Genomic DNA, 26,415 nt, shown 5'->3' on the forward strand with positions numbered 1-26,415 from the left:
ATGGTTCAATTGTCAAAATGCATTGTGGTTCCCAAAAGAACGGGCAACAACAAAATCCAGCGGGATCACAACATGATTGGCAACAAAATATACAATATAAAGGACTGTAAAATATGATGCTGTTTCTGTTTCACTTCTCATTTCTAATGAAAGACTGGATAGTTTTTATATATAAAAGTTTCTTCCTCAAATTGAATAATCTGAGAAGAGAAACAGTTTGCATATAAATGGGGAAAAGATACAGATTTGTTTTCAGGGGACACAAATCAAAAACTTCAGGAACCACAAACTTGTTCGTTTAAAATGAGGTGCTTAAATAAATGCAGTTTTAGTTTAATTAGATTGCAATTTTCAGCGTGATTCTTGGTGGGAATAATTAAAGTGAATTATCATTTCCCTCTTGGACACCACAGATAGTGTTTTTAAATAAATGATGGATCTCGTAAAGTATAAGAGTAATGCAAGAATACAAGATAAAAGAACAGAAATAATAGCGGGGAAAGAGACAGACGGATAAGAAAAGATGTCGAACAGTATAAATCAAACTCAGATGTGTGCAAACATGACTAAGGACTTTATTAACCAAATCATTTTCCCCATAATATCCACAAATAAAAGTGATCTCTTTATATATATTCACATTGTATAATTTCATAGTGTGACAAAAATTCTCTTTTTTGGATTTCCAGCCATTCCTATTAATTGTCATTTGATCAGTCGCCATGCAGTCGTCAGAAAGGTTGAAAAACATTACGATTGGTCAGCATTGGCGGTCGTGTCCAGTGTCATTCTCCACCTCCATTGGCTCTTCTTAGTGCTAAAAACCCCCTCGGTTTCCCAATCACAGATTTCATCACATTGCGACAATAAAATAAAAATAAATTAAGAAAGCAATGCTCTCCTGCAGAGTGCTCCACAGTCCTCCTCCCTTTCCCAACTTGTTTTTTAGATATTTTCCGTTTTATATAATAATAATAGTAATAATAATAATGACTATAATTGTCCTTGATATAAATTCAATAGTATTTTTTCTCTTTCTCAAATTTTAAATAAATCATTTTGGCAATCCTCATATTTTGTCACTTTAGAATAAAAGAATACTCAAGTAGAAAATAAAAACTGTGAGAGAAAATTCATCAGAAGAGGAGCGAGGTGTGAGAGAATGAAAAGTGTGAAAGCAACAGAGAAGAGCGAGAGAGGAAAGAAAGAAAAGAGCGAAAGAAAGAAAGACAGACTCAAAGAAAAGCATCCACTTCAGACGCATGTCAGAAACGGCTCTATATACAACAATTTCTGTTGTGGAAAACTGGCCATCCTGTGCCTGTCGTCCGTCTCTTGTCCTTCCTCCTCCAGTGTGTCTGCAGTAGTCCTGTTGTCTGAAGCAGTCCAGTGTGTCCCAGTGTTATACCAGAGTGTAAGACTTGGCATAGGGGTTGTTGCTCTGTTTCAGGTGTCCTCTGGAGTCCAGCAGTGACTCCTGGGAGGTGCTGAGCTTGGCAGCCTGTGCTTGGGCTAGATCTCCTGAGGAGGAGACCTCTCCTCGGACCTCACCCCGGGCCTCTCCCCTCTCCCGGACATCCCTGTGGGGGAGGGTGGAGGCAGTTCCTGGCTGCCACTGCTGCACCTCCCTGGGTGAGGGCACTTCCATTGGGGTGGGCTCCATGGGAGGTGGCCTCTTCAGGGTGCGGCTCCTCTGGGGCTCCAGGCAGGTCTGGCCCATGGCTCCTCCACCTCCTGCTCCTCTGGTTTCCCCTGTAGCACCAGCACCACCTCCACTCGCTCCAGCACCTCCTCCAGATCCTCCACCACCTCCTCCCCCTCCTCCTCCTCCTCCTCCACTGCTGCTGCTGCCACTACTGCTGCTGACCCCTCCACCTCGGGCTGGCAGAGGCACGCCACGGTTCAACAGGAAGTCCATACGAAGGTAAGGCGGCAAGTGGACCAACTCTCCTCCTGGGAGGCGACACAGAGGAGAGAAACAGGTCACAACTTAGATGTAGTTAAATGACAGCATGTCTGTACACTCTGATGTTCTGGCTGTTGGACAGTAATGAAAATCCTCAAAAGCCCCATTGACTGCCTTGTTTTTGGGTGATGTAGCTAACATGAAGACAAACAGCTGCACATTTACACAAACTCCACCAGCTACACACAGAAATACCTGCCTGTTTAGCTGCTAAACACTCAAGTCTGGTATGTTTACCAGCTATCTACTAACTCTGCTTGACTGCTGGCTGACACGATCGGCAGAGAATAAAGTGAGCACTTTCAAGTTTCTTTTGTAAACAATGAGCTAGTGTCTGCATTTGGAGTCAAGGATGAGAGCAGTGAGAACAAACCACAACAGCCATGAACCAAGGCAATGAGGTGAAAGGCATTAAAATGCTTTGTAGCGCTGTGGGGAATAGCGTGGGGTAATAATTCTTGTGTGGGTTCATCGCTGAGCATCACCTCTAATATTAGGCATATTCATTTGATTCATTATTGACATACTGTATAGATATTGATTTGTGCAGCTTGAATTTATGGTCAGCTGCTTGGAAATAAGGAAACTGAAATCTCAGACATTGCTTTCTTGTGCATGCTTCAGCTGTAGAAGATAAGATGGTATTTATTGCCGTCACATGAGCTTACGTTCTGACTGTGAGAGATACCCATGTGCTTGGGTGTGTATGGTTTGGGAAAAGCTCAAAACTGTACAAAAAGAAGGGTTGGAGCACACTATTGTTACGGAACATCCATCCATCCATTCTCTATACACCACTTTATCCTCACTAGGGTCGCGGGGGGTGCTGGAGCCTATCCCAGCTGACTTGGGCGAAGGCAGGGGACACCCTGGACAGGTCGCCAGTCTGTCACAGGGCTACATATACAGACGAACAATCACACCTACGGACAATTTAGAGTAATCAATTAACCTCAGCATATTTTTGGACTGTGGGAGGAAGCCGGAGTACCCGGAGAAAACCCACGCATGCTCAGGGAGAACATGCAAACTCCATGCAGAAAGATCCCGGGCCCAGACCGGGATTTGAACCAGGGATCTTCTTGCTGCAAGGCGAAAGTGCTAACCACTACTCCACTGAGCAGCCCCTCTTACAGAACATGCTGCTTGGAAACAGCACATCTCCATTATTTAAAAAGTGAACTTAAAGATAGATTTTACCTAATAGTCTGTTTACCTGCTTAGGTCTTTACATCCTTTTGTGCCATTGCAGTGTTTATAGATTTTAGCAAACTACCAAAAGTAAGACAAACCATGAATATCTGAACATCAAATAGTGGTGGTAAAAGCACAAACAATTCAACTGAGAATTTAAAAAAATAACATTATTTTCCCTGCACTATGCATGCTTGGTTTGTAACATCACACTGATACATCACCAATTTTGCTATGAACTATGGGCAGGTCCTCAGGAAACATCTGCAGGCTCACAGAAAAGGTGGACAGTTGCATCAAAAGTCCACATGAGAGCCCCTGTGCACTTGGCCATTAGACAGTGGGGAAGCACTAAACCCTCATGCATCTACCAGGGAGGCGTCTGTAGAGTCTGTGTGGATACAGATTGGGATCGGGTCAATGCAGCAGTTCTGAGATCCCACTGTGTGTCCACTGCATGTTCTCACCCGGTAATTCCTAATTTGTCTCCACAGACATCAATAATAACATCCCTTCCTTTCAATTTAAAGTAAAGGCACAGACTCCTGAAAATCCATATTTCTCTCACACAGTCACACTGTTACATTTGCCCACCCTGGGGCCTACTGGGATTATGATTCACATAACCATTATTTTAATGTAATACCAATCTTCTCCAAGTGTGAATCTATTTGATTTAATAGTTGCTATCAGGAAAAATATGCAGAACATAATGTAATGGGAAAATGAAAATCACAATGTTATCTTTGCCGTTATCACCCGGAGCTGATGCAATGATTACAGTTATCTTTTCTAACTGGGATGAAGCTGAATGATGAACGATGCCTCCACAACCAACCAACATATACAACTTTAATTCTTGCTTGTCAAATCTCACTCCTCTTTGTGCTGAAAGCCTATTTTGTACTGTAATAAACAGAACAGCCTGTCATGGCCTGTAGCGAGATAAACCAGGTCAGATTTAACATCTTTAAACCATGATTAAATGCTGTCTCTTCAAATGTTAAGTAATTCTCTGAGGTGCTGGATGAGAGGTAGAGACTGTCGGTTCAGTGAGTTTACTGTTATTGTATCCCTTCTCCTGAACCGATTATATATTTAACAGAGCAAATTAACCCATCACAAAAGGGTGTTGGGTTGCCAGATCCTGTGGTCTGTGGTGAGATTCTTTACTTGATGAGCTGAGGAACATCTGCATTGTTTCGTTAGTAATGAAGCATTCATTTTTCAGAGGACCAGAGATCGTAATTACGGTGTTTTACAGGTGTACAATTCATCGCTAAAATCGCTTTTCAACACGTGTTACTTCTCACATGTCTTACAGCCCACGTGTGCACAAATGTAAGTACATACGCTACGTGCACGTACACACACTCCCCGCCAGCCACTCAGAGCTAATGCGAGCACAGAGGAGGTCGCCTCTGCAGATTCAGTTCAACATGTGACCTTGGAGAATGGATTTCTAGGTTCACAGGGAGAATGAATAATTTACTGTGTTTTATAATAAGCCCTATTAGTGCCAGCGAAGATGATGAATGGCTGGGAGTGTTAATTGAATTAAATATAGATTTAAGTGTTTCTGTGGGAGCTCATTAGAAATGTAGTTTGAAAATTCATCAGCCAGTAAATTGCAGATTGTACAGTAATGGTATGTGTAACCACAATACAACAGTAACTCTGCCAAACCATTAGTCTGCACAAGTGTCTGTGGCATCATCAGTTTAGTCTTCTGTGAAGGTTGATGTGTTAATATTCTTTGCCCTGTGTTTCTATGTTGTGTGCGTCATTCACACATCCACATGCAACACATTTACAGACCTATGAAAGGATGACTGCTCCCTGTGGCCCTGTGAGTAGCTAAGAACACGTAATGGGACACAGGCCCACTGGATTTGCTCTTATAAAGGACTGAAGAAGAAGAAATAAACTGGAACTCTCATAACACTTAAGCTTGGTTACATGGAAGGAGAAGCTGTATTTCTGCCTCTGACCTTTGTGATGAGCAGGTGAGGTCAGACCACACCACTCAGATGTAACGGAGACAAACACAGGGTTGAAACTGGGTTGTTCACTCACTGACAGGCAAACCGGCCTCCACACCAGGCCTGAGTTTCAACATAGTAATACACTTTACATGTGTGGAGAGACATTTTGGGAAATTGACTGTTTTCGAAAGAGTTTGACTTCCATTTATGTCCGTTGAATATAGACTACAATGAGAAGTCAGAGTTAGCTTAGCATAAAGACTGAGCAGTGGGCAGCACCTAACTATCCAAACCAAAGTCCAAAAACAAGAAGTTCAGAAAGCTTTCAACATATCTGGAGCCTTTAGGGAGTTTCAACGCACAACACTTTGATTTGTCCACATATAGTAAAGACAATGAGTCTGTGATGCCATGGACTGTGGGCATCTCACAGTCTGCATCATGGCATCAGAAAACAAGCTTCAGCTCACAGATCTATATCAGGATGGAGTCAGCTGCCAGACATTAAGAGCTAATTATCACAAGTGCAGTTGAACATATGGGTGTGTCTCTGATTAGATAAATTTTAACAAGCTGTCCATATTTCTATGACTAGAAATCACTATGAACAACTAAATATTCACAAACTGCCACACATACCAAGAAGTGTGAGGGAATGATTTTAGGGGGATGATGCCATCACATGGAACATAATTCAGCTCCTCATTCAGGCCTGGATCCATTGTAGCTTTAAAAAACAAAATGCTTCTCTTGGTAGCACTTCCTCCCTCCCCTCCTAGAAATTTCTAAGACTTCTCTAACTACTGCTTTGAGTGAGTCCCATCTTCATCCATGGTTCTGTTTACCATGCTTGACCATTGGGTATTCCTCATTTTCTTCCACCTCTAATTAATCCCCTCACACTCCCTCTTCATCTCTTTCTTCTTTGAAGTAAGTATGGGCAATGCAGAGGGACATGCTTATATATACTTTTATATATGGAACTGGGTGATTTTCTGCATGATTGTTTTCTTTGTAGGCTTATGAATATCTGATAGTTAATGATGATTTTGTTCATTCTTGAAAAACTGATACCCTGTTAAAATTCATTGAGAGACACGCCCACATGCTTAACTGCACCTGTGACAATTTGCTCTTAGTGTCTGGCAGCCATATATATATATATATATATATATATATATATATATATATATATATATATATGAGAACTGCTATTTGTTTTTGCATGCCCTGTTGAAGACTGAGGGGTAAAATGTATAGAAAGCAAATATACTAAAGGTTTTTTTTTTTGCAAAGCAGTGACCCTTGGCATTTTGGTTATCACTTCTTGATGGTAACACAAAGTATAAATTTAACCCCTCTCTCTCTGTCTGTCTTTGTGATATGTTCATGAATCTCAACAGCACCTGTTTTTTGACACCTGTATATCCTCAGCTTCCTAGCTCTCATTTGAAAAAGCAGAAAATGTCAATTCTCTAATAAAATATATATTAAACATTGAGGCTCCTTGCTTAAACCTCCTGATCGTTGTGTCTTTTGTCCAGTGTTCAAACACAGCTCTTTACAGATAGTTGACAACCTCCCAGGAAACTGTAGAGGCACCACAGCTGAACTCCTATGCCTACACTAGACACCCAACGTAACTGACACCAGGGTCTTAGCACTCGGCACTACCACACCAGCCTGAAAGCCTAAGAGTCTGGTATTACACTAAAAGGTCTCCAGTGTGGTGGTAAAGGGCTGTTTTGTACTGAGTGACAATGGCTCCAGATATGGTAGACAGATAGCCTTTAGTTGCCCTCTCTCCCCAGTAAACTGGTGATATGAGTCTGCTGTCCTATGCACAAATGTTCAAAGCATAATGAGGCCTGAAACTTAAGAGGCAGATCTGATGGCCTCAAGTCTTGTCTGGTCAAACCAACAAGTCTGGGACGCTCTACCCTTGTGTGCACACACAGACCTACATTTCTGGTCCTCGAACAGGACACCTCCAACATTGCTAATTATCAGTGACCCCAGACGCCCTGTAACATGACAGCAGCAGCGATGATGGAAGAGCTGTGTACATGTGTCAGGGAGAAGGGTGTCTGTCTTTTTGAACGTCGTCTGTGCTCCTGTGTGTGGTCAGCAGCCGTCAGCATGTTCTGCCAGACCTTGTAATTGATCTGCAAAGTTCCCGGGAGGAACAGAGGGTCATGTAAGGTAAGATGGCTAAAACCTGACAGAAGAGAGCACAGCAGAGCAAAGCAGGTTTCCTCAAACTGCAGATATAATGAAACGCTTTCAAGAATCTTCATGTAATTTAAGAACCAATATCATTTACTAGCAAAAAAGTTGTCTGGCCTCTAACAAGAGAATCCCTGGGGTGCTGTAGAAAAAGCAGCATCTCCACGGCCTTGTTCATGATATGTGATGGGACCCTTACTGTGCTAAGGGTCTAAAAGGAGCTACTCCACAGAGGGCCTAGGAAAAAACAACAAACTCCTCTCAAGTGCTGTGCAATGGTTTAATGAGACTGTACCTTATGTAGCAGCAGTGTGAAGACTAATGAGATCCACCCCAGGATAGAAAACTGATCAGAGTTGGATTAAAATAGACAGTAAAAAGTTAACAGAGTAACAGAGAAGCTTCCACACAGAACTGTTTGCTAACTAATATCACCTGATTTCTGATAATCTTATGGCAAATGTAGCTACAAAATTAGGCCAAATTACTGTCATTTTAATTTTAAAATATGTGACAGAAGAGAAAGTAAAAGGTTGGTCTCAAAGATTGTTTGGAATATTAGAGTTTTTAAAGACAGCGAACGAAAATGTAATTTTCTAAGTTCTACTATGTCTCTGATTTACTTTTTCAGATTGCTAGCTGCTAAATGTACTGAAGGGTTTTTTAAAAATTATTTGAATCTTTTCTTTCTTCTTTTTACTAAAATTGTCAGCAAGCCGCAAACAGACGTGGTGAAGTTTGAAGTTACGGTTTTCACCCGTGTCATTTCGTGTCATTAAAAGTTTCTGTAGCGTTTTAAAAAGACGTCAGGACCAGGTCGGTTTTTGAACGTTGTTTCTTACAAAAATATTTCCTCTTCTACACATAAATTAGTTGAAGTAAATGTGATTTAGCTGAGTGGACTCATCCTACAAAATTACACCTAACTGTTATTTTTTGGGTGTCAGTAGCTACAGTCCCAGATAGCAAACTATGGGTGAATCAATGTTGAATCTATGTTGAGACCTAACGTCGAAATTATACAGAAAGCACAAGGTTGATAAAATGTTGAGTCAACGTTTGCTTACATAGATTACATGTTTGCAAACATAGATTCAACATTAATTAAACATTGACCTGTCAAACATTTTAATTAAACCAAAATACAATGTAGATTCAATGATATCTTTTAAACACAAACTTCAATGTTGACAAAATGTTGTTGAATCAATGTTGATCCAACCATCAGTCTTCAACCGTAACCACAATTCAACCTTCTTAACCCTAATTCAACATTGATTTAACATCTTTTGCTATCTGGGAAAAGTGTGATTTATGGTTGAAAAGCAAACGTTGACTCAACATTTTATCAACCTTGCGCTTTCTGTATAATTTCGACGTTAGGTCTCAACATAGATTCAACATTGATTCACCCATAGTTTGCTATCTGGGGTGGCAGGGCAATAAATAGCAGAAGGTGTATGTTTGGATCTCAATAACCCTCTTTTGGCAAAAAAAAATAATCAACTATTTCTACAGATTGTGGTCAAATTCATCCACTTGTTCTTGTTCCTCTGTTTCTCGCTCTAACAACACGGGTAAGAAAAGTGCAGGTAAAGACAAACAGACCTCTGCAGCGGTGCATCCATTAAACTATGCTCTCGTTTGAGCGATCCAACCAAATCTAAAGCAACTAAATACTTTCCTTGTAGTTGTATCCTGCCCACATTTTCTGGCTCACTCAGAATACATCACATTATTACACAAATGCTCTGAAACTGCTGTTTTACCTGCTCTGAAGGAATCTTTAACTGCAAAATCTAGTTTATGGTTTGAATTATACAGCTTTAATGGAAAAAGTGGGAGCTGTGTGTTAAGTTCCTGCAAGTAAAACAGAAAGACAAATGAGCTGTGTGTGTTTTTGGTGTAGCAAACTTCACATCCTCACCAGGTCTGTGCGCCTTGGGCACGGCCATGTTCATGACCCTGCTGACATCCTGAGGTTTGGGCGGTGAAGCGGTAAAGCGGCAGATGCCCGACTCAGACGGTGTGCTGGAGGTCAGGCTGTCGGTGTAGTCGTTGGTCCCTGCAGTCATCTGTTCGGATGAAGTGTCCGAGATGAAGCACTCGGTGATGGTGAACTTGGCATGACGAAGCTGCTCCTCCATCTTGGCATGCTCGTAGGCTCGGGCCAGCTCCTCGTAGGTGGAGGACGCACTCTCTGTGGATACCATGCTGCTCCGTGCACGATCTGAGGATTGCACATTTTGAAACACATGTATTATCATTGTAAAGTATATTGTAGCATGTAATTCTAGATTTTGCTGTATTTGTGCAGGTTTTTATATGGTTTTTGGGGCATTTAAGTTTTACTAAGTACTGTACAGTAAAGATAGATCAAGAGGAAAAAGGTAAATGCCATTGATTTGAGTTGGATTCATACCCTGGAAGCCTCAGCTGAGAATACGCCCCAAAGTTTCACGTTGAAATTAATAAAAACACAGCCAAAATGCTTTGGATTGCAGAGAAGTCAACATGACAGCCATGGCAAACACCTTCACGCTTGACATTCTCACAAAACCACATGATTCCTGTCACATGCCTCAAATTTTGAAGTTTAATTCTAAAAAAAGGTTGAGTCCATGCTGGTCTTGGTTAGCTACACCAAACTCTACCTGTGTCCTGTGAGGGGCTGACACTGTAGCTGTCACTCTCTTTGTCCACAGATCCAGTAGCACGTGGCGTGGGGAGTCTCCAGTCAGTGGTCAGGGTGTGGGAGGAGCTGGTGGGGTGCGGCCGGTTCAGAGTCCACTGGCTGGCGTAGCGGCTCCGTGCTGCGGCAGGACCAGCTTTGGCAGTGCGTCTGGCAGTGGGATCTACGCAGAATTTATGGGGCAAATTTGTTAACGAACAGATGTCATAACAGAAACGCCATCTTTCTGTTTAAGTCTTCTGAAACCACAATAACTATTTCTCTGTTTAAATGGATTTAACTGGCAATTATCTACTGATAAATTTGTACATTTGCAAAACTGAGATATTTAGGGTTAATACCTTGATCAGACATTCAACGATCTAAAAATCAACAGATATGGGCGCTTAAATAAAACTTTCCATTAGATACATTTTAAATTACTGTTTACTGACGGAGCAGATGTGTATCTGGAGTGTGACAGTATAAACTGCCACCTCAAATGTGTCTTTCCAGATTTTATTAAACTGATAATTACATTAGTCTCCAAGAAAGTTTTTCAATTCCAAACTTCTTTGTCAATACCAGAACAAAATAAAATAAAAACTTTGATCATTGCACAGAAACAAATGAAGAATTTGAGGCCCACAGGGACACATTTGCCTCCAGCAGCTGGGGTCTAATCTTCAACGGGCCACTCGAGCAATTTTCCCACCTTCAGTTGCAAGACAGTAATAACAGTGAAATTGTTTTTGGATCATTCACACAGTCATAAAAGCTGAAACTGCAAACATTCAAACTGCTGTTCAGATGTGGAACATCGGAGACTCAAACTACTCAGACTGTTCCTGCAATTCAAGAAGGGCCAATGTATATGAGCCCCGCCGTGCCGTGGTACAAAGCTGCAATTTATCCCCTCTGTGAACACTGGACATTACTATCAATCACAAACTCTGACTGTGCCCAGACAAACACACAAATAGGGTCATATTCAGCCTGACCAAGACAGGCTGCTGCTCTGTGCACTGCTGGGCCAAATCACAAAGAGGACTGGATTGGATCTGTGCGGAGAAGAATAGTGCTGGTAATTGTAGTAGGTCAGAGAGTAATTCTATCAGCGGGGATGGAAGGATGAAATGATGGAGGTGTTTGGCCATCAGCAGGGAGTAAAACAGGGCTGAGTCAGCAGTCTGGGTTCATGCCCCAGTGGTCAGGTTAAATGAACCAATCATGTGACTGCTTGCTTGTGTGTAAATGCTTATGTGTGTGTGACTACGATGAATGTTGGGCGTGTGTCCATGTTTGTGTATTCGCTCAGATGTGGTATTGCTCTGTGTATTTTATATCTTTATACTTTTATGTATATTTTGGTGCTGTTTTGTTGCTGCGTATTTTATTGTTTTATTGTATATTTTACGGGCTGCACAGTGGATTGGTGGTTAGCACTTTCGCCTTGCAGCTAGCAGATCCCTGGTTTGCATTCCGGCCTGAGCCTGGGATCTTTCTGCATGGAGTTCTCCCTGTGCATGTGTGGGTTTCCTCTGGGTACTCCGGCTTCCTCCGAAAATCCAAAAATGTGCTGCGCTCAATCAATTATTTGTATGGACCTTGAGTTTGTTAAATAAAATAAATAAATAAATAAAATAAAAATTATTCTAAATTTGCCGTGAGTGAGGCTGTCCTGTTTTAAGTTACTGTATTGTTTTAAGTTATTCTCTCGTTTTTCACTGTGAAGCACTTCGGTCACCCTTTGGGCTGTTGTAAAGGGCTACTGAAATAAATTTTGATTTGATACACTCTCCCAAAATGAGAGTTGAGGTGGAGGTGTGTGATCAGTGCCGGTATGTTGTCTGTTTGTCATTTGGTGGAGAGATATATCAGTGCAGCAAGAACCCGCCAAATTTACTGATTTGGACCACTTTTGTTAAAACTGAGACATAATGCACAGGCCTTGCCAGATGATGCACTCTTCAATTTTTTTCTAGTTTATATTATGTCGTGCCAACAGGTATCTATCCAACCTAAAAATGGTTGAGTTTAAACAGGAAATGAATAAAAAAAAAGGCAAGTTTTGACATTTGGAAGATCATGGAACTAAAACTTTTGCTTCTGTATCTACAGAACCTCAGCTTAATTCTGAAATCAGCAACAGAATTTGAAATTTAGCCCAATTAATTAGCACAAAATGAACTGTGTGCTTATCAATACTGAAAGCGCAATAAAAGTCTAAATGAGTCATACTATCTGAATACGTATTGGCCAGCTGTCTGCACAAAATCCTTTAAGTGCATCACTAAATGTGTGTGTCTACGTCTGCAAGTGCACTCAGACCCAACCGGCCAGTTGGAGCAGGGCAATCAGATGAAAACGTGTCAAGAGGAGGCATGGAGATCACTACTCTTCATCAGTTCTGCTTCACTGGAGCTCAAACACCAGAAGCCCGCCGGCCGCTGTGTAGCACGGCTGCTGTTCCTCTGTAATCTCACTGCTGAAAGGCGGCTCACAGACTGTATGAGGACAGTCTACAGTTAAACTAAGACATGTTTGAAAAGCTATTTTACTTACATGGAATTCACATGAATGTGCAATAAAATGTGACTGGTGACATCTAGAAGAATGCATTTGCAGATTCAGGGGGGGAATTAGCAGAGTAAGACTTACAAATGCAGAGCCAAGCATATTTAACAAAATCCCCACTTTAGCCACAAGACAGTTGTTCAACACAATATTATTGTTAGTAGCACAAAAATAGCAGTAGTAATAGTATTAGTAGTAGAAGAAATAAATGTTGAGCACTGACGGTGGTGGGACTCACTGGTTCCAGGCCTAGCATCGGACACGTCCACCAGTGGCCCGGTGGCCTGGGACAGAGACTGGTAGTGGACTGTGTGGGTCACCGTGGACGACTTCTGCTTATTAGTCTCACCAAAATCATTGTCTGTCAGCAGCACAGTGGATCTGTCATCTAAGAGAGAAGTGGAGCACAAAGTGAGTCATAAGTATCGAGCTTATGGTTTCCGATAAACACGAGGTTTTCATTTTGAGTATCCTACCGATTGTCTCCATGGTGTCTCTCTCCTCGATGAGCAGCTGGGCTCTGGGGATGTCGATGTGCATTCTTAGCGTCTGCTGCTGCTTGTTCACTGTGTCTGGCGTCCGCGTGTTTTTACTGAGCAGATTAATGAGAAAAATTCATTACTTTTCAGCTGTGGGATTTTGCATTGTATCGCAGAAATGCTAATTCAATTCCATTTAAGTTGATAAGTCGCTGTAAAAAGGCAAGAGGGACAGCAACAATGCAATATATTTGATTTTTACTGATAGGCACTGTAACTCTAGGCCATACAGTGATTTATGTCCCCTGCTTAAAGGAAGGCAGCGGGCATAAATTAAAATTAAGAATACATACCTCATCAGCATTTCTGCCAGGCTTTTGGCATCTGTGAAGTCAGCAAAGAGGCAGTTAAAACCATAATAGTACAGTCGAAGTTGATAAGCTTCAGCAGTGAAAATACAGCACAATCACTGATGGTTCCTCTTAGAAAAAACCATGAAAGCATGTTAGTATTGGAAAGTACACACAGAGAAAACGACTGACGTTTCTTGATTATAAAAGCAAACTCTGTGTTTAGCACAGTGTAATTGGTGCAGATGCACTTGAGCATCAAAAGATTTTAATTGCATAGCTTTCTGAATGTAGTGCTTTTCTTCTGTCTGTGTGCTTACGGGTGTGTTGGTGAGAATGTTTACACAAAGAAATGCTCGGCTTATAAAATAGATGAGTGTTTCTATGCAAATGTGTTTAGGGACAAAATAATGTGTGGTCTTCTTTTTATGCTTCAAATTCTTGCTTGTGTTGTACGTCACTTTGGACAAAAGCGTCTGCTAAATTAAATTGTAGAATTGTAGAATTGTAGCAGATAAACTGCATTTTTACTTGATGAGATGAAGTTCATACTCAATCTAATAATATCATTTACTTTACAACCCACCTCTGAGTCTCTTGAGCCTCTGCTCCCTCCTTCTTCTCTTTAGCACCATAAGCATAATAAAAACCAGCACAGCGACCACAAGAATAGAGGTGATGGTCACCACCATCTTCAGACCTCCGCTGCCTGACATGTTGTCTGAGATGGGATCTCCTGTTTTCAGCAGGGGAGGGATGGTACCTGGAAGAAAATACACAGAGTAATTTAAAAACTCAAACACTAAAAGGCTGAATCTGAATCTCCTCGTGGAAAGTTGCTACTTGGCTTTTTAGTCTTTTTGGTAGATGGGATGTGACATTCTCGCTCTTAACCCCTTGACGCCTGAATTTATTTGTTTGCGTGTTTTCACTTTCCAGCTGATGCTAAAATAAGTGGAGATTGTTAATTTATTTATTACACATAGAACACATATACAATGATAATAATAACAACAGATATATAATAATTAGGTTCCACTCCGACCAGCCCTACGAAAAACCAGTGCTTACAAAAGGTTCTGAGGTACGTACTGAATAAGCACAAGCCGGCATTGGGGGAATGGATACGCTATCTCAGCTGTAGTCTGAATGAAAGTGGTATCCATCCATCCATTCTCTATACACTGCTTTATCCTCACTAAGGTTGCAGAGGGTGCTGGAGCCTATCCCAGCTGACTCGGGCGAAGGCAGGGGACACCCTGGACAGGTCGCCAGTCTGTCGCAGGGCTACATATGCAAACAAACAATCACACTCACACCTACGGGCAATTTAGAGTAATCAATTAACCTCAGCATATTTTTGGACTGTGGGAGGAAGCCGGAGTACCTGGAGAAAACCCACGCATGCACAGGGAGGACATGCAAACTCCATGCAGAAAGATTCCGGGATTTGAACCGGGGATCTTCTTGCTGCAAGGCGAAAGTGCTAACCACTACTCTACTGAGCAGCCCTGAAAGTGGTATGTTCATGTGAAACATTTGTTTAAAGCTACACCACTTAGCTTGTTGATGTTTTCCTGCAAGCAACGGGTGGAAGAAGATTATGTTTTACGCAACACAGAGAGGATCATCGGGATAAAAAAAAAAATGCTTAAGAATTAAGCTTTGATTACTGATTTTCCATAAGCATGTGTTTTAAGTGCTGACTTTTAAAGCTAAGAATCCCTCAAACACAAGTAATTTAGGTCCTTTATTAGCCTCTTCCTTGAGCTTTACATATATTATTACTGATGCTGTTGTCATCCATCACTTGTGTGAACAGAGCTGCAGCTGGTTGGATCCAATCTGAGGATGCACTGGGTTGACTGTAATAAGGGCTGGCACACGACATGTAAAGATAAAAATGCACGCACTGTCAGAAGCAATGCTAATATTAGAATTAGAAAAAAACAAAGGGCAACACACAAAAAATTAAACAAAACAAGACCTAAAACAACTGGCCAGTAGATTTAAATCCTCTGCAGATATACTGATTCTGCTTTGTTACTTTCTTGACCACAGAAAATACATCTCCAATTAACTTAAAATCTGTGAAGGCTTCCTAATGCCTGTTTCCTTAATTTGACAGTTAAAATATAGTGGAAGAGTTGACTGTGGTTGGGGCACCAGGTTTGTAAAGGGCTGAATATTTGCTGTTAGTCTCCAGGGCTGATGCTCAGCAGCTGAGCTGAGCTACAGACTCACTGTCAAACTGACAATAGCATCCACACAACTTTTCCTGCCCACACATGCACACATTACATCCTGACAGGCAGCTTACACATCTCAGCAAAAACTCTTCAAAAGAAATGAATTAACAATCTAGAGTGCAGCACAGGGTGCTCGCTGGCTCCAGCCTTCTTCACAGATTATACACTTGCTTTGTGCATGACTGACACAATCTGTAGCCGAAGGCAAATAGAGCTACATCATGGCCCGTGGAGAATCTGAGGACCATCCCCATTCTCCTACTCAACAGAACTGTCAGGATACCTGTCAGTTTGTTCAAAGGCTGACAAAACAGTTAGATTCACAAATAATCCTAAAACACATACTGCACTGCAGAATGTCACTTCATACGGTAACAGTGGTACAGTTAACAGCACCAGAGTTTATAACTAAACTCCTTATTTCTCAGCAGTTTCAGAGTCCTATTTAAAAACAAAGGATTGAGCTTCTGCTTTATCAGCCCCTGTCTCAGGAACAGTCTTCCACTTAGTATTGGACCTAACGACATTCTAAATTTCATCTTAAATCTTACTTTTACAGAATGGTCTTTCTTAATAACTAATACCTTGCTCATTTTATCATGAGCTGTTTTTGAGTTTATTTTTAAGTATGTTTATGTATTATTTATATTGATTGTCCTTTAACATGGTACGTAATAATTGTTGCTCTTTGCAGACATTCTTAATCTGCTTATGGGTTTCAGGAAAAGTACTATATAATCATAATATTATTGTGAATAGTTAAAATAATGGATTGCTATTCTAGTCTTAGTCTCAGTCTAATTGTTTTTCTTTTACATAAATCCCTCTTTGTTCTCGTGTGGTGATGTGAAATATAGTTGAGCTTCAATTTCAAATTTTTTTTGAGCACTAAAAATGTCCAACAGGACCTTAAACTTGATGAGAGATGATAATAAAGAACACCAAAAGAAGACAAAACAAGAGTGTCCACCATATCTGGTATTTTGCGATTTCATAGTGTCATCTGTCAACTCAACTAACTTCTTTAGTACCATGTCAGTTTAGCAGGATATCCTATTACGTTTTGACAAGTTCTTATATTCCTGGGTTTCTACTGACGGCTCTGTTCTCTCCTTATCAAAGGATCCTCATTAAATGTGCAGGCAAGCTGATTAATCCAAACTCACTTCCGTCAGCATTGAGAGTGGCAAAGGTGATCCTCTTTTCTGCTGAACCGGCGCTGTTGGTGACCTTCATCTGCAGCTCGTACCAGGTCGCCTCTTGCAAGTCGTACAGGATGTAGCTCTTGGTCAGCGAAGTGCGCTGGGCTGTGGTCCAGGTGGCGGAGTCCACGGCTCGGTACTCCAGTATGAAGGAGGTGATTGGACAGCCGCCATTGTTCCAGCCGACCAGGTTGAGCCTGGCCCTGGTGGAGTTGATGCTGGTGAAGAGTTCATGTTCTTTGGCAAATTGGGGTTCTGAGGAGAACACAGACGTCTCATACGTGATTGTGTCAAAGTTCAAGATAATCGTCTGGCACCAAAATTATAACTGTTGCAAGTAATGTAAGTAAAGTCACTGAAGTGTGAAGTAAGTTTTGGAGGAATTTTGGGTAATTTTTTTTAATCAATTGAAATGAAGTCTAGCCTTAGCAATACAAGAAAATATTCCCTTATCTAATTTCATCCTCTTATCCATTTAGAGTTATTAGAGATAAACTGTAATATACAGTAAATATGTGAGCATGAGTCCCCAACAGATTTGCTTTGACTGATTCCAGGCCCAGCACTAAGGCAGATTCTGAGGCTCAAAACTTAAAAAGTAGGAAGCTAATTCAGCTCCCTGGTTACCTTTCCCATGGGTCTTAGCTTCAATGATCTCACTGATGCGCCCTGGCCCTACTGCATTCTGGGCCGTCAGGGTGAACTTGTACCACGTGCCACATTTCAGGTTCTCCAGACGATACGATCTCTCGCTAGGGCTGATGGGAAAACTGCCCCACTGCTCACTGTTGTCCTCTGAGTACTGCAGGATGTAACCTGGAGAGAGAAGAACAAGGTATGAGTGAAGAAGAAGTGGGAGTCTGTACATCTGGGGCAAAATACATCACAATAAGTCTGTTATCTTTCCTTTAAGTTTACAAGTGTATTATTACTAAAAACCTATATACAGATGCAACTTCTGATTATAAGTGATACAAATGTATCTATAGATTAATTAATTGTGGCCTTTAGTCTATAGCTGTGTGATGTATGAAAACCAGAGAGAAACTTAATTAGACCTGTAGCTGTCACAATCCACAATGTTACTCCGACAGGTTATATGGGATTGTTTGTGATTTTTTTATTTAAGTTTCTCTAAAAATAATATGACTGAGAAGATAACAAGGAACTATAACAGACATGGAGATCTCTCCACAGATGTCAGTCAACACTACAACTGTTTTATAGAAATTTGGTCCATGTTAAGTATTTTTTTACCTCTACAGGACCAATTCTGCCAGTCAAACAACTGTGAATGAAAACTAAATAATTCATTCGCAGTTCATTCAGAAGTTGTGTTGAGAGTCTGGGGACAGTGTGACAAACCAGCCCCATCACTGGTGTCCCTAGAGCACGGCTACAAATAGACAGTGGTAAGCCCAGGTGTGTGTATTTTGGTGACGGCTGATTATGTGAGCAGGGAGGCAAAACAAATACCACAGAGAAGGTATCCTAGACAGCTTCTACAGCGACTACAGCTCTGAAGACAGGAGCCCGATGATTAGGAGCAATGATAAATCACCACAAATAGTCTCACTGTGATTGCGCTTTCTTTAAGATGGAGCGCTTTAATCTTTCACTTAAACGGACCTAATCTTCCCTCCTGCTTTTTAATCTACCTTTTAGGACTTGAGTATTGCGCTGTACTGGCAGATAATGAGACACAAGCACAAGAACAGGAGTGTTAGACCAGAGTGAAGGAGGAGGTGACATTGGCTATCACAAACAGCTGAAGGGAGGTGATTGGTTTCGTGCAGCAGATAATGCATCTAGTTGAAGCTTGTTTGTGGGTGCGTACATCACATTCAGCTGTGATGAAACTGTCCACTTTGCCGTCTCATTTGCTGTATGTGCGTCTGTGACACCCTCACCTCTGATGGAGCTCCCTCCGTTGTCTCCAGGTATCCATGACAATGTGATTGATGTGGTGGTCGTCTTGGTAACTGTGAGGCGTGGCTGGTCAGGAGGGACTGTGGATAGGAGGACAAACAAAAAGGTCATTGCACACGTAGTACTTCTGTTACACTCAGTTCTATATCCTCTTCAAGGTTCAGTCAGACTAGTATCACACTGTTTAAACTGTTTTACTCACTGTGTAGGGAGCAGAAACTTAAATAAATATTATTTAATCTAGTAGGTGATCCAAATTCCAAAGATATATAAGCTAGAAATTAAACTGGCTGTGTTCCTTGCTTCAACATTTCACTTAATGAAAAAAAAATAGCACTTATATGTTATTTTAATAGTTTTGGGGAGAAGTGATTTGTCTGGAATGGAGGTAGGAAACAGCAGGAATTCGAGGAGGAAAGGAAAGGCTTGCCTGGACAAACAATGCATCTAAGGTAAGATAGGTATTTAATTTGGTGTAAACATAAAATAATCAGGCCCTTATCCTAAAATAAGCAAGAAAGTGAACACAATTTTCACAGAATACAAATATAGAAGAAAATAAACAACATAGGTACGAAGGAAAATCCATAAAAACAAATTAGAGCCCTGTTCCAGGGAAAGCAAGTAAGTAAATACGTGTTTTAAGAAGTTGTTTAAAGCCATTCACAGATTTAACTGATCTAAATGAGGGGGAGAAGACTGTTCCAATGTGGTGGGGCATTAACAGAGGAACGAACAGTGTCTAAATGAGACACCTCGGCCGGGTGATTTGAGTGAATTAAAGGTGGAAAAAGGATGCATGAAGGTTGTTTGAGAAAAGAGCAGTGCAGTATTCTCAGTATGAACATTTCAGAGTATGGTTTGGTGTTAGTAGTAATAAATGAAGACTTCTGTAGCAGAGTTTTACAGAGACCGAGTATCACTTATGATATTTCAGTAAGAGGCTGTGATCAGTGGAGTATATCTGCTGCTATGACGACTTGCCTTGGACCTGCAGGTTGAGCGTAATCTCATCTGACCCCCAGTTATTGCTGGCAACACAGCTGTAGTTCCCAGAATCCTCTGCCTTCACTGTGCGGATGATGAAGCTGCCGTTGCCATGTACGCTGCGACGACCATCCACCAGGACAGGCGTAGGAGTCCCATTGGTGCTGAGGAAAGAGAGGAAAGCAGTCACTACAGGCCCTGGTGAACAGCTGCTACACTGTCATGATATCCCTGAAAGCTGTGTGTACTGTCTGCAGAAGTACACAACTGTTTTTGTGTGACTTACTTTCCCTTGAGCCACTTGATGGAAGGAGGAGGATCTCCAACAGCCTTGCATGGTAAAACGATGTCCTTCATCCAGGGAGTGGTGACTGTCCCATTAAATGTCAGGATCCTGGCTGGAGCTGAAAGCATAAGCAGTTAGTTTAGCTGCCTTCATATAGCAAAAAGAGAATTTTTCATGCCATCTAGAAGGCAATAGTGAGGAAACCGTGCAATTGAACTACAAATGTCAGCTACAAAATAATCACACCATCCAACAGATGACGAAAAAAATCACTATTTAGTTCTGAAGTTGTACCTTTGGCCAGAGGCTCCACTGTGATCTTCTCACTGTTGTTGCCATGACCTGCAGCCGTCACAGCCACCACCCAGATGCTGTACTGTCTGTTCCGAGCCAAGTTTGGGATCCTGTAGAAATACGCATCTGGAGACGCCTCGAACTCACTCATCACCTGTAAACCACAGACAAGGGAAAAGATTAATGTATCATTGGGCAGAAGCAGCGTCCCACAGAGCAGGAATCAAGTCGTTTCATTTTTTTCCATGATAAACAATCACATAAATCTTGTGGTATACAAATGCTATTACCATCGGATGCAGGTTGGAGCAGAAGACGATGTATTTCCTGATGATGCCGTTGAGTTTGAGTGGAGGCAGCCAAGACACAAACACTACGGAGCTGCTGGAGGCTGCGGCCTTCACTCCTGCTGGAGGACCAGGAACTATGGAGGAAGAGAACCCAGCACCACACAGACCTGACTTTAGTGTTTTGCATTCATACAATATGTCCAACTTGTGATATTTGGTAATGTTGCCCATACCATCTTCTTTTGTGCGGACGTAGATCTGTTCACTGCGGACGCCATCTCCAGCATTTGTGAAGGCTAAGACCTGGATGCTGTAGTTAGTGTACTTCTCCAACCCATCCAGCTCCAGAGACGGCTGACTGGTGGTCACATTTCTTATTTCTCCCAGTTCTGACACAGAAAAGGAGATTTGATAATAAGCCTGGGTGTTAAAATTGGTACACACTGTAGCAGTATGGTGCAGCTTAGCGGGATTATTATGAATACTAACAACAACATTTAAATAAGCATTGAAAACCTATCAAAATATCCCAGTTTCCCTGTGATGAAAGCTGAAATTTGAGCCAGTTACTGAGTGAACCAACTGAGAAAGCGTAAAAAATGTGGTGAGCGCTCTCTTGCATAATGAAGAATTGTAGCTCAACAAAACATGCATTTTGGGATTCTAAACCTCTTTTTTTCGCTTGGATTTTTGCTCTAATGTCCTCTCCTCCACTATCTTTATATCCTGTCACTCAGAGCTGAAGCAATAGGGCTGACTGGAGTTATTGCGTTGTGAATTATTGATGGAGACCAGCCAGACTGCGGGTTGGATCACTGCTACACTGCTATACATTCAAAGGCAAAAGAAATATTCTCTTCTGTGCAATACAGATTTTGCATTTCCATTGTGTACCAGCATTCAAAAACTGTCATCTCAAACCATAATGTGGTTTGAAAATTAGATTGTCCAAATATGTAAATAATCTTATAAATTATGTATTCCTAATGCCTTGAGATATCAAAAATCAATATAGTGAGTGCAGATAGGTTGCTAAAAATTACTTAAAAACCTGGACAAAGATGATACTCGTGTTTTCTATTATAAAACTCGAACATAATGATTCAAATATACAATATGTGAAGTGATTAATGAGCAACTATTACCCCTTACAGCTGTTTTTTTGTAAGGAAATAACGGCGTATAATACTAACTCAAAACGACAACAAAAAAACATATAAACACAACAGCTTCATTTACACAAATTACACCACACAGCAGCATATTAAAATATGACAAAACCACAGCTTCCCCTAGTGGTCGATGAAGAGGCAACAGCACTGAAACAGAGACGACATTCAAGACAAAACGAGTGGTTTAAAGTTTTCTCCTGAATCACAAGTTCGCTGTTTTCATCTCCAAATTACATAAGTGTCTCTGTAAGTGTGTCTGTGTGACTGTTATTACCTCCATCAGGAAGGTTTGCCCAGTAGATGACCCTGTAGCCCTGCAGGTTTCCATTGAGAGCCTCTCTGGGCAGAGGCATCCAGGAGAGCGAGATGACCTCTGGAGACTTGGCCACTGCCAGGACATTTTCAGGAGGTCGAGACGGTACTACCAGAGTCAAGAGAGGAGAAAAAGGTATTGAAGTGGAGGCTTAATGGAAGGTTTCTGAGAGGCAATACCAGCGATTGCAGGCCGAGTACCCTCACGCAGGCATTTCACAGAGTACCCAAAATGAGTCACACAAATAACTGCTGACACAAAATATTAGGTCAATAACCTCTCTTTGAATATGTGAAACCTTTTTATACAACAGCCTACTGTTCATATTTTTAAAAGAAAACTCAAGACCTACCTTTTTAGTCTGGCTTTTAGCTAATCATATTTATCAATACCATTTGATCTTATTTATTTATTTATTTAGTTTTATTTATTTATTTTATTTATTTATTTTTATTGTTATTTTAGTCTTAGCTCCAGTGTTCCCTTATTTTTAATGAAAGATGGTGTTTCCTCAGTCCTCTTTTTATGTTTTTTCTGTTAAAATCTGTCCCACATATCTTTGTATGTGTGTGTGTGTGTGTAAGTGAGTGTGTTGGCTGTAGGTGGATTGGTGGGTTGGAGGGGTGGTTGTATTTCTCATTTTTAATTTATTTTGTCCTTTTATTTCTATGTAAAGCACTTTGTGCTACAAATTTTGTATGAAAAGTGCTATACAAATAAAGTTTGATTGATTGATTGATTGAACAGCCAACTATATTTTAACCACATTTAGAAATATGTTAAAATAATTTCCTTTATTAAAAAAACTCCATTCAGAATTGCTGGAAGTAACTTCAGTGAAAAGTGATGTTTAATTCTCCAATACTTGACTGTTATATTTGATTAATATTCCACAAATTATGACAACAGCATACTACGATTACTATTATGAGTGAAAAGATCTCAAAAACAATGACAAAAAATAGATATATTACTGTCCAAATAATATTAACATCACTGCATCACATACTAGTAATGTTCAGTAAGTATGTTTGAAACATTTGGCATTCTCATGAGGCAGCTGATTATGTTGAAGAAATTATTCTAATAACAACCTATTAAACCCACAAATTTAACTATGAATAAAGGATAGCATTCTTTGTGCAATGTACAACAACAAAAAAAATGTAGTGCTTTATATTTTGTCAAATCAAGATACAAATCCCAATCATCATCATCCCATTTAGAGCTATTGGCACTGAAGATAGAGCATGTATTTATATGATGTACTGTAGTATAGAAACTGTCCAGCAGATGGAAGCCTTTTCACATCAATATGTTCATGCTTTTCCGAGACTATATCTAAAAGGCGTACGTGAGAGTGGATAGGGGTCATCCAACTCAAAGTAAAAACCTTAGCTGCACCTGATCTACAAACACAAATACAATTTGTCCTTCTGTTCCACTTAACAGTGTTTGAATCCCTTTGACTGTCAGAGAAATTTCAAGTACTGGATAGCAAAGAACTTTTATCTGCTAAATGAAAACAAAACTGAAGTCATTTCATTTGGCAAATCAATGCACTTGGTTAAACATCTTGCTGTCTTACTGGACTCTTCTATCACCCTTAATAAAAAATTTTTGCAATGTAGTGAATCAGTGTGTACTGACTTGCAACTGTAAATAAATAAAGCCGCTTTTTATCTTTATTGGACTTGAAATCAATTATCCATATTTGGATCACATCTGGACGAACGTACATCTCTGTATGTGAGGGTTACCTATTTCTCAACATCAGATGGTTTAAAACGCAGCTTCTAGACTTTTAACTTAAACAAATAAAAGACATCACTCCTGTTTTGGCTCATTTGTTTTGTTTTCCAGTGATTTGATTTGAAAATTATTCCATTTGTTTGTAAAGTCGTTTAATAGACAAGCTCCACAAAACATTATTAATCTGCTAGTTCCATATTCTGCCTCCAGACCACTTAGGACGTCGTCTTAAAAACTCCTCTCTCGATCGTGTTTAACTCTGTTGTTGATTTTACTGCATTTATTTCATTTCATGTGTCTTTTATTTTAATTTAGCCTTCATCTGTTTCACATCAATCGTACCTTAGTTATGTTTATGTGGTTGCCATATTTTATGTCTTCTCATAGTCCTGTTTTCAGCTTGTACTCTTCATATACTTGCAATTGTAACTTTGAACTTTGAGCCAACTCCTGCTGTTTTTAAATGTGTTTATAAAAATATAAGTGACTCGATTAGACTTGACAATACAAATACACTGCTATACTAACTTAAAGTACAATCCTCACAAACTAAATGAAAGATATTCAGCATGGACGCGTGCACATATCTAACATAAGAGCTACCGCTGCTTACCATCCTCCAGAGTCTTGGTGACCACCTGCTGTGAGGACGGCCCAGTGCCTGCTCTGTTTGCAGCCTGCACCACCACACTGTACTGAGTGAATTTCTTCAGGTTGTCCAGCACGATGCTCTCTGTGGTGTCTCCTGTGGTGTCCACGCTGATGATAGTAAACTGATGGCTCCCACCAGGGCTGTACTCCCTGTAGCCCACCTGGTAGCCACGGATCACACCGTTCTGAAGGTGCTTCTGGGGCGGCTGCAAAGTGAAGACAGGAAGCAGGGTCAGAGGATTATAGTTTCACCTAAACCATTTAAAGGCTGAATATTGAATAAATCCATAAGGTTGTGTACCTTGATCATTGATTATCTTTACCATTTAAAATTCTATTGACCTTCACCTTCAGTTTTATACATTTATAGTAAACCATGATCATATGTATCATTATCAAACTACCAGAATATTATTAAAAATCGAAGTCAGGATGAATTTCTAGCCTTTATCTTTAATACAATACATCTGTCTGCTGTATTACACCTTATACCCACGGCTCTATTTTTCCACTATGTGGTTGCTACCCTTTCTGGAGACCAAAATCTAAAAATAAAAACAAAAAGCAATATAACAAAAAAAAAACCAGAGCAAGATCTAATGTCATTTGTAGCTCCAGAATGTAGGTTTATCAGATCAAATACTGCCTCTGTCTTCAACACATTGTTATATACGGCAAAACTAGCCACAGAATGAAATAAAAACAATCACTATTGTGTTTTTCTGTATCTTTCATGTTTAATGAACGATGGCTTAAGATATCTATGTTATGGAGTATTCAGTATGTTTCAGTGCTTTAGCTGATAATATGATTCGTAAAATTTCACCTTCCAGGAAACTTTGATGCTCTGTGGGGAGGTGGGCTCCAGAGTGACATCTTGTGGAGGGCCGTCAGGAGCTGGAAATGAAGCATATCATTCAGCGTCACTACTTGCTTGAGAAAAAAATGGACGAGATGATCCACCGTGAAGATTGTTAATGTTCACTAGATGGTGCCGTTGAGCTGAGAATGTGTTTTGCCTCTTCCTTATGCGCCTTGCTCGTTCACCTCAACTTAGTAATAATTAAAAAAAACTTGTAACATCATCAACTTTAACCTTGATTAATGCGAGGAATGATACATGGAGTTTATTACTTTATTTTAGCAATGAATCCAACAAAATGGGCCATTTTAATGTGCTGGAATGCCTCTGGGGGAATCATTATGGGCAATAGAGGATAAGTGAACACTGATGGGACTGACTAAATGCAACGGTGAACTGATCGGTTTCCCCATATATATAAAAGATGATGGCCTCCATTTAAAACAACTATAAAACAATTAAGTGCAAGATGACTCAACAGGTCTGTTGGCCCAGAGGAGGCAGACTCTATATCTTTCCGAACAACCCGCCAAAATGATTTCATCTACTTATTATTTCACATTTCAGTGTTGTGATCAATATAAATTGCTACTTTTGAGTTGTTAATCTACACTCAGACTCGGCAAAACTGTTACAAATGCATATGAAAGGTAATGCTGGGAAGGTTTTTACAGGACCAATAAAGAATCATGCTCATAAAAAGCTCACTAACCTGCTTCATCCGTAGTGATGGTGAGCTCGTTGCTGGGGTTGCTGTTGCCAATTATGTTCTTTGCAACCATGCGGATGTTGTAAGTGGAGGAAGGGTGGAGGTCAATGATAGTGGCCTGGTTGAGCTGCGGTGACACATCTTTGGTTACCTGTGCTGATAGCCATGAAGCTACAAGAAGGGGAGAAGGTGAAGAGGTTGTTACTAATGGAAACAACACTACTGGTTTGTTACTTCTACATTTCCTGTGTAATAGTTGCACATTTTACCT

General features: G+C 40.6%; 1 protein-coding gene across 4 annotated transcripts in view; it reads right to left on the reverse strand.

Moving 5' to 3' along the window:
- Positions 1–553: 553 nt before the first annotated feature.
- Positions 554–26,415, reverse strand: part of dscamb (Down syndrome cell adhesion molecule b) — a 136,287-nt gene continuing 110,425 nt past the window's right edge. The window contains exons 15-33 of one of the 4 annotated variants that reach the window (XM_022197205.2): positions 26,148–26,315; positions 25,400–25,470; positions 24,536–24,779; positions 22,132–22,278; positions 20,919–21,074; positions 20,686–20,819; positions 20,396–20,549; positions 20,102–20,219; positions 19,813–19,979; positions 18,810–18,908; positions 17,527–17,715; positions 16,864–17,154; positions 14,035–14,211; positions 13,452–13,482; positions 13,096–13,211; positions 12,858–13,007; positions 10,026–10,226; positions 9,299–9,601; positions 554–1,953 (exon numbers count right to left, since the gene is read on the reverse strand). In XM_022197205.2, coding sequence (XP_022052897.1) covers positions 1,403–1,953; positions 9,299–9,601; positions 10,026–10,226; positions 12,858–13,007; positions 13,096–13,211; positions 13,452–13,482; positions 14,035–14,211; positions 16,864–17,154; positions 17,527–17,715; positions 18,810–18,908; positions 19,813–19,979; positions 20,102–20,219; positions 20,396–20,549; positions 20,686–20,819; positions 20,919–21,074; positions 22,132–22,278; positions 24,536–24,779; positions 25,400–25,470; positions 26,148–26,315 — 3,467 coding nt within the window. In that variant the 3' untranslated portion in view covers positions 554–1,402. Of the gene's footprint in view, positions 1,954–9,298; positions 9,602–10,025; positions 10,227–12,842; positions 13,008–13,095; positions 13,212–13,451; positions 13,483–14,034; positions 14,212–16,863; positions 17,155–17,526; positions 17,716–18,809; positions 18,909–19,812; positions 19,980–20,101; positions 20,220–20,395; positions 20,550–20,679; positions 20,820–20,918; positions 21,075–22,131; positions 22,279–24,535; positions 24,780–25,399; positions 25,471–26,147; positions 26,316–26,415 lie in introns of all 4 variants that reach the window. The other 3 variants (XM_022197204.2, XM_051957816.1, XM_051957815.1) reach the window with 3 other exon arrangements.

The sequence above is a fragment of the Acanthochromis polyacanthus genome, chromosome 13, assembly GCF_021347895.1.
Source record: "Acanthochromis polyacanthus isolate Apoly-LR-REF ecotype Palm Island chromosome 13, KAUST_Apoly_ChrSc, whole genome shotgun sequence".
NCBI lineage: Eukaryota > Metazoa > Chordata > Actinopteri > Pomacentridae > Acanthochromis > Acanthochromis polyacanthus.